Source organism: Fukomys damarensis, unplaced genomic scaffold (genome assembly GCF_012274545.1).
Source record: "Fukomys damarensis isolate Sample0158 unplaced genomic scaffold, DMR_v1.0_HiC HiC_scaffold_12, whole genome shotgun sequence".
Lineage (NCBI taxonomy): Eukaryota > Metazoa > Chordata > Mammalia > Rodentia > Bathyergidae > Fukomys > Fukomys damarensis.
The window spans coordinates 44,385,082-44,393,953 of NW_022900924.1; the positions used below are offsets into that span (position 1 = coordinate 44,385,082).

The 8,872-nt window shown below is 35.8% G+C and overlaps 1 protein-coding gene across 1 annotated transcript in view; it reads left to right on the forward strand.

Moving 5' to 3' along the window:
- Acap2 (ArfGAP with coiled-coil, ankyrin repeat and PH domains 2) overlaps positions 1 to 8,872 on the forward strand; it is an 80,650-nt gene that overhangs the window by 10,432 nt on the left and 61,346 nt on the right. The window contains exons 2-3 of the mRNA XM_010624061.3: positions 2,940 to 3,059; positions 3,500 to 3,553. Coding sequence (XP_010622363.1) covers positions 2,961 to 3,059; positions 3,500 to 3,553 — 153 coding nt within the window. The 5' untranslated portion in view covers positions 2,940 to 2,960. The remainder of the gene's footprint in view (positions 1 to 2,939; positions 3,060 to 3,499; positions 3,554 to 8,872) is intronic.

Genomic DNA, 8,872 nt, shown 5'->3' on the forward strand with positions numbered 1-8,872 from the left:
TACTCCGTACCTCTCTCTCTCTCTCTCTCTCTCTCTCTCTCTCTCTCTTTTTGTTTTGGTACCGAGGATCGAATTTGGGACCTTGTGCTTGCGAGGCAGGAGATGGAACCACTGAGCTAAAATCCTGGTGCCCCATCTCAGTTTTTTAATGGCTGAATTTTATAACATTAGATAGTTATATCATAACTTATTTATTCAGTTGTTTACTGGTAGACACATAAGATTGCCATCAAAGCCAGGCATAGTGGCACACACTTATACTATAATCTCTGCACTTGGAAAGCTGAGGCAGAAAGATTGCAAGTTCAAGGCCAGCCTGGATTACATAGGGAGTTCAAGGCCAGACAGAACTACTTAGCGAGACTGTATCTCAAAATCTATGCCCCACTAAAAAAATAAAAGATTGCAGCTGAATTTTACTGTGACTGCAGTGAGTAGCTTCAGATGTGTCATATGGCTTACGTGCAAATGTATCTGTATGATACTTTTTTTTTTTTTTTGCTACTTGGGATTAAACTCAGGATCTTGTGCTTGGGAGGCAGACGGTGGCACTGAGCTGAATCCCTGGGCCTATGATACATTTTTGAAAGTGAAATTGGTGGCCTAGAGAATATGTGTGTTTTAAATTTTGATAGCTTTTGCTAAATTGCCTTTCACAGAAAGTTACCAATTTATTTTCCCAGCAACAGTGTATTAGAGTACGTTTCCCTATACCTACCCTCTTCAAAACAGCATGTTACCAAACTTTGATCTGAGCTGTTCTGTTCCAAACTACTAACTGCCATTTCTTTTACTAAGAGTGAGTTTGGGATTAAGATACATTTGTATATCCTTTTCTAGGAATCACCTGTGTGAGTCTGTCACCTATTTTTTTCTAGTGAATGGTTGGGTTTTCAGAGTGATTTATGTGCCCTTTCTTATGGTAGGGAAATTAGTCCTTTATAATTTGCTGCTATATGTTTTTCTATATTGTCCCTTGACTAAGTTCACTTTTTTCTTAAAGGAATATTTTATTTTTAAGTAGTTGAGTTTATCATTTTTTTCCTTTGACTTTTGAAGTTATGTCTATTTCAGAAGACTTTTCCACTTTGAGATTATTTTTTAAAATGTTTCCTATTTTACTTCATTTTTTAATGTTTAAATCTTTATTTCACCTGAATTTAATTTGCGGATTTGGAATCCAACTTATTTCTTTCTCCTTCAGATGGTTATCCTGTGTCTCAGATGTCAATTTTTGGGGAATTTCCACTCCACCATTAGCTCAAATATTACTTTAATCAAATACTGAATATTTTCATCTCTTTCTTGACTCTGTATTCTGTTCTATTGACTAGTTTGTCTATTCACATTCACTACCAAATTTTCAGTTGCTGTAATATATTTTAATCTCATATAAAGCTAATGCTCTCATTTATTCCTTTCTCAGAAAATTGTTTTCTTGCATGTTGGTTACTCCTGTGAAGTTTAGATAATCAGTTTTTCTGGTAAGACATCTTATTTTGTTTTGTAAGTAGCAAACTATTTTAAAGACATCTCTGTTGGCATTTCTTATACTGGGTTTTGTGGAACATTGGTCCTTTGGGAATGATTCCTCCAAAGAAAATTCCATGGTCAAATATTTTTGGTAATGCTGCACGTCGATGCACATTAATATATTAGAAGCTCTTGGGCTGGTGTGTAGTTCTGTGGTAGAGCACTTGCTTGCATATAGGGAACTTGGGGCTTTGATATCAAGTGCTTGGGGGAGAGGTAGACTATATATTAAGATTGCACCTGGTACTTGTGCAATCTGTCATCTATCAAATCTCTTACAAGCTAAGAATTACCTTGTGATGTCTTTCCTAGGAACCCTTCTTAATCTCCACACTCTGGGTCAGGTATTCTTCTTTTGTTTGCTCGTCCATGGTTTGGTCATAGCACTCTGTGAGAATAGAGGTTATTTTTTTTTTTTTTTGATACCAGGATCAAATTTGGGACCTTGTGCTTACGAGACAGGTGGCTGTACCACTGAGCTGAATCCCTGGCCCAGGGTTGTATTTTCTTAACTTCTGTTCCTCTGCTCCCTAGAACAAAAGTTTTAAATACTTTTGAGATCCTTTAGGAGTTTAGGTTTTTCTTGACACTTTATTTTCTTGGTATCCTTCCTTTTCCCCCTCTTCAATACCTTTCCCTTCATCATCCAGAGCAGCTCTACTTTTGCTTTTAATATTTAACATTCACCCAAGAATAAAAGAAAGAAGAATGAAAAGAAAGGGAATAAAGGGAGTGAGAAAGAAGGGACAAAAGTCAGGGGAGATAAAAAGAAAGATGGAAGGGTATTTAGTTCTGATGCTTAGTGTAGTGCCTAGAATAGCTGGGATTGGAAAAATATTTATTTATTTATTTTGATACTGGGAATCGAACTCAGGACCTTGTGTTTGTGAGACAGGCAGTGGCACTACTGAGCTAAATCCCTGCCCCAATGATAAATATTGTTAAATAGTGTTTAATTAATTAAGATATCTGCTTTGATAGAACAATACCAAAATGATCAGCATGTTAACCTATTATACCAGTTTACTCATCTTTCCTCAAATATACCACAGTTCAAACAAAACCTTTTTATCATAATGCTTGCTTATCCTTTTCTTTCTTCTAGGAGGTTCTTAATAAATCTTCACAGATCTAATTTATGGGACTGAATTTAACTGAATAGAATGACTTTTTGTTGTTTTATCGGACAGCCTCTGAGTCTTAAAAGGTTATTTTTTTGTACAACTCTTCTATGAATTAATTTACTTTATAGGCTAAAGGAACAATTTTCATTCAGCTAGTCTCTTGGATTTATTGATGAAGCATAATTTATCTTAACTGGGCTAAATTGTGTGTTTACTGACAAAATTTGTTCAACTAATCTATAAAATTATTTTCAATCTGATGTAATTTCTTTTCTTTTTCAGCTTGTGAAGCTTTGTATTGTGATGATCGATACTGGAAAAGCCTTTTGTGTTGCAAATAAACAGTTTATGAATGGAATTCGAGACCTAGCACAGTATTCTAGTAATGATGCTGTAGTTGAGGTTAGTATTATTAAAATTACAGTTAAAATGATAAATGCAAAAGACATTAAATAATTATGTATCCATTTATCTTGTTAATAGTTATAGGCATACTTAAAGGAGAAAAACTGGTCTTTGATGTGTTACATAATCGTGATTTCAAGGATAGTGGCATTGACAGTTGATTTGCATTGTGCACATGTACTCTCATCTCCTAACCCTGCCTCGCAGTGTTTTGGCCAGTTCACTAAATCTCTGTGCCTGCCTGAGGGCCTGTGTGGGGAGAGCAAGGTCCCTGGACTGCTGAGCATGCCTTGAGCTAGTGGGCTTGTCCTGGGTAGTAAATGTTACTATTTACAGAGTAACTTTGCTCTTTCTGTCAAAAATGCTAAAGTTACATTTTGTGAACTGTTTCATTGGCACTTAAATGACTTGATTTTCTTTTGGTTTCTTTCTCATAGACAAGTTTGACCAAGTTTTCTGACAGCCTCCAAGAAATGATAAATTTTCACACAGTAAGTGTTAGTAAGTAGGTGTTATACTATGATCATGTTAGTATTTTAGTACCTCTCTTGAGTGGCAGTATTTTATGGAATGATTCATTGAATTTAATGACTGGTCAATAGCCTTTTGGTTAAGTGGATCTAAGTGTACCCTGTGTGTGTGTTTTATTTTTCAGTCTAATATAGTGAATTTAATATCTGCAACATAGATACCAACTAAGCTTGTGTAAACTATGGCTCTGCCGATTTTGAAACATTTAAGAATAAAGAAGTAAAAGTCATTTTAAATTTAGATGTTTCTTTTTTTTTTTTGGTACTGGGGATTGAACTCGGGTCCTTGTGCTTGCAAGGCAGGCCACCGAACTGCTGAGCTAAATCCCTGGCCCTTAGATGTTTCTTATAATGTACCTCCAAATATAGCCTTTTTACCAAATCAGTTGCCGACATCAACTTATATGTATATTTAAGATTTGAGGGCATATATCTTTCAAGATTGAGGGATATCTGTTATATCATGAATTCTAAATACACACATAATAATTTCTAAAAGTTTACCAAAAACAGTAGATTATAAGCTATATACTTTTAATATTTTTTAAAAAGCTCAACTAATATGGCTATCTTATAATTAATTTTGAAGCAGTAAATAATTAGCTCTCTTTTCATGAATATTAGTAATTACATTTATTCTTTATAAAATTCTAATTTTTCAGTCTTAGTTAATTTGATCTTAATTTTTTGGTTGCTCAATATACTAAGGATTAAGTTATATGACAATATTTATTTTAATTTTAGTTTACATTTTAGCTGTACAAGAAATGACAGGTACAGGTATCTGCTCAAGTGTCTGTTTTCAGTACTCTTGAGTGTATCTACTTATGTGGAATTGCTGTGTAATGTAGCAGTTCTACCTTTACCTTTCTGAAAAGCTGTCAAAAGTATTTTTGTTCTTTAAAAAATTATAGCCATGTTACTGGGAGAGAGGAGATACCTTATTGTGATTTTAATTGGCATTTCCCTAATGACTAATGTGGTTTGAACATTTTCATGTGCTTATTGACCATTTATGTATCTTCTGCCATTGTTACTATTGTAGTCTATTGGAATTTTTTCTTTTAAAATTTTTATTGTTGTTGAGTTGTATTTGTAGAGTTCTTATAACTTCTGACTATTAAACTTTTATCATTGTACACTATTCAAGTATTTTCTTTCATTCTGTAGTTTTCTAGGTTTTTCTCCCCTTCTTAGGATTGCTAAACACATGAGCTATCATATAATCACCCCTTCTTTTTCATTTTCCCGATTATGTCTTTTTTGTTTGTTTGTTTTTTGTTTTTTGGTACCGGGGATCAAACCTGGACCTTAAGCTTGCAAGGCAGGCGAGGCAGGCGGTGGAACTACTGAGCCAAATCCCCAGCCCCTGATTGTGTCTTTTGATACACAAAAGTTTTAAATTTTTATGAACTCTATAAAGTCCTGTTTTTCCATTTTTTTCTTGGGTTGTTGTACTTTTATTGTCATATCTAAGAGAATCCATTTCTAAATCCAAGGTCATGAAGATTTATTCTCATCTTTTAAGAATTGTATAGTTTTGGGCCCAGGGAGTTAGCTCAGTGGTTCCAGCACCTGCCTTGCAAGAGCAAGGACCTGAGTTTGATCCCTGGTACCAAAAAAAAAAAAAAAAAAAAAAAATTGTATAGTTTCAGCTTTAATGTTTTACACCAGTTTGACCACTTTCTAGTTTTCTTTTTATCTTGTACTGAATTTAGAAGCATTCGATTTCTTTTGAAATTTATTACATTTGATTTCTTTTGAAATTAAATGATCCTTTATATTTAAACATCTTAATATGTAATATACTCAGAATGACTTTTTGGTATAGTTACTGATTGTAAATTAACATAATACAGTAAATGTTTTCCTCATAATGTATTACCCTTGAAATATTCCTGTCTCTCCTATATTCTTTAAAGCACTGAGAAGGGGGGCTGGGAATATGCTGTAGATGTTTTTAGCCCCTGCTAGTGTGGAAGAGGAGACTACGGAAGGGAGTGTAGAGATGAGAGCCAGCAGGTAGACAGCCACCGTACTAACCATAATGGATGTATTCTGGAAAAAAAAAAAGATTAGCAGGAAATTAGTATCAACTTAATTTTTATCCTTTACGTTTCTGTGACTGAATTCCCCAAACCAAACTGTCAATAGTTTCTCTGCCACTTCTAAGGCTAAAGCACTGCCAGCTCTTGTTTAGGCTCTACCATAGCCTCCCGGCTGTGTCTCCGCTTCCTTTCTTGCCCTTTTGCAGTGAGTTCTGGGCATAGCAGGTAGACTGAATTTTTAAAGTATAAGTGAATTCACAGTGCTCCCCTGCTGCAGTGGCTCCCCATGACACTCAGAATTACATCCTACCCAGGGCCCACCACACCCAGTGTGATTAGGTTCCTGTTTGTAGCTCCCTGATTTTTTTCTCTACCTTTTTCTGGCTGTGGCCACTTGGATTTTGCTGGTCTTTGGACATACCAAAGTTATTCTTATCTCAGGACCTTTGCGTTTGCTCTCTGTCGTGTGTGCAGTATCCTTCCTCCACATCTGTGTGTGGTTAGTTTTTCCTCACAGTATTCCTTTTCCTCATTTTGTTTGGGTTACTCTGTCTCAGAGAGGCCTTCCCCAACCACTGTATGGTCCCTTCTTTCCCTCTACCCCAACTTTACAAACACAGAGACTACATATATAGCGTGTTCTCACATATTTTGCATTTACTTTATTGTCTGTTCTTGTCTAGTTCCATGGCTGTAGGTACTTTGTTATGCTTAGCTCTTTTTTTTGGTGTTTTTTGAGACAGATCTCACTATATAGTTCAGACTGACCTGGAAGTCACTGTAGCCCAGGCTGGTCTCAGTGATCCTCCTGCCTCGGCCTCCTGAGTGCTGGGATTACAGGGGTGCGCCACCATGCCCGGCTATGCTTAGCTCTTTTTATCTGAAGAGTGCTTGGTAGAAAGGAGTTAATGAAACTAAGGTTACAAATTTATGAAAGCTCTTAAATGTTTTCTAACAGTTATCAAATCAACAAAGATTTGTTAAATCTACCAACACAACAGACAATTAAGGCATTTTACTGTTTTACTTTTTCTTTTACCATTGCTTGTGCTTGAGAAAATTCAGCGATCACTGTTGACTGTAAAATTAATGTTATTGAAAAGATAACTTGGGGCTGGCGATATAACTCTGAGGTAAGAGTGCTTCCTTTGTATACACAAGGCACTGAATTCAGTCTCTAGCATGGGGGAAAAAAGATAATTTGTATACTAATGGGGAAATCACTGTTTGCCAGCCTGTCTGCGGGGGATCTGAAGCTTATCTGTTGGTGAACTTGTGTGTCTATGTGTGTGGTGATTGAAAAATACTATGAATATTTAAGTAAAATTATCACAATGAAATATACATTGTTATCAATCCTCTTAAATTATTCCCTCTTGCCTTGAAAGTGTGTACTTCTCACATGATTCTGGCCACTTTCTGAAGCAGTTCCGGAAGTTCTCTTCCATGAGTGTTTTTCCTAGGTGTAGTTAAAAAATATGGTGAATGCTGCTACTGAGTGCTAACGAAGAAGGGAAAGGCAGGCTTATAAAAACATAGTGTGTCTTCATTTATCTTATTCCCTGGCTCTTGTTCCGTGCAACTGACTCAGGACATTGGGGCAGCTACAGCAGTGCAACTAAAGAACTCATAAAAGAGCACTTCCAGGCCCGCTTCGGAGTGACAAGTGCCACAAGATGAGTAGTGGAAGCTGGGAGAGCATTTCAACGGAGTGAATGGCAATGTGTCTTTCGCTGTAACACATTTTAAAAAATTCACACACACCATATTTCAATTATACCTTCTCCAGGTGTCCAGAGCCTTTCTAGTTTTATTCCTATGGACACTATCTACTAATACATGTAACAGTGCAATTGTGAATCCTTTGTTTCCTTCCTTTTGAGTCCCTTTTTAGCTGATATGCCATCTGTTTGCTGACCTATATCTGGAATTTTTCCCAGTAGGAGTGACTTACGTGTACTTGAACCATAACTTTTATATTTATGGTAAAGCTTCTTTCTTCACTAGAGCACTGTTATATTTTACTGAGGGTAACACATACTTTGTTTGCTGTTAAATTCCTAGCAGTTATATAATTCTAATCTTACAGGAGTCATTTATTCTAAGTTTCACATTCCTTCTCCAGGAGATTTATCAGGTGGCATTTAATTTTAAAACATTCTAAAATTATGAAGCATTGTTTGTCATCAGATGTAATATGATCTCAGAGCCATTTGTTAAAATGTGGGTAAAACCTAGTTATATAAAATGCCTTTTTAAAAAAGCAGTCTTCTCTACAGTGGAACCTTAATTATATACCATTTCAAGATACAGAAAACTTAACAAAAACTGCTTTCTAAAAGGTAATAAACAGTGGAACCTGCTGACATCCTCTAGTGGAGCTTGTAACTGAGTTTTGTTGCATCGGTTTGTGTTAGGATGAAAGTAGAGGAGAGCCGGGTGTGGTGGTGCCCGCCTGTAATCCCAGCACTCAGAGGCTGAGGCAGGAGGATCACTGTGAGTTTGAGACCAGCCTGGGCTACACAGTGAGTTCCAGGTCAGTTTCAACTACATAGTGAGACCCTATCTGAAAAAAACAAACAAACAAAAAAAAAAAACGAGAGAAAGTAGAGGATATTTTGGGAGAAAATGTGGGGTATTCTCTATGACTAACTTTGTGGGCTAAAATAAATATTTGAAAATAATAGAACTATTTGGGATATTAGCCGAGCCAAGACTAAGCATATATTGGGGTTAAATTATTCAGTGTTTTTTTTTTTTAACCCCCCTCTACTGGGATTTGAATCCAGGGCTTTGTGCGTACTAGGAAAGCATCTTACCACTACCACCGAGCTACACCCTAGGTCATTTATTGTTATTGTTATTTTAGAGATAGAGTCTTAACTGAGTTGTCCATGCAGAGATTTTTTTCAAATTTTTGGTGGTTGTCATTGATGAGGAACTTTGCCTATGCGGGCATATAAGTGAAAGATAGAAGGGTATTTATTGCCCTTTCTCTGGATTGAGAGTTGCTCCTTTCTCATATGTAATTATGATTTGAATTATTCCACCTCTTTAAATTGTATTTTAAATGGGAAAATCATTCATTAAGTGGAACTACACTTTCTTTCTTCTCCAAGTAATGCCTGTATTTTCTCGGATAAAATCAAATGAAATTGCAATAAAATAAGGATAAAGCATTTCTGCTTTTCTTTTATTGTGTACTTTTTTTTTTTTTTTTTTTTTGAAAACG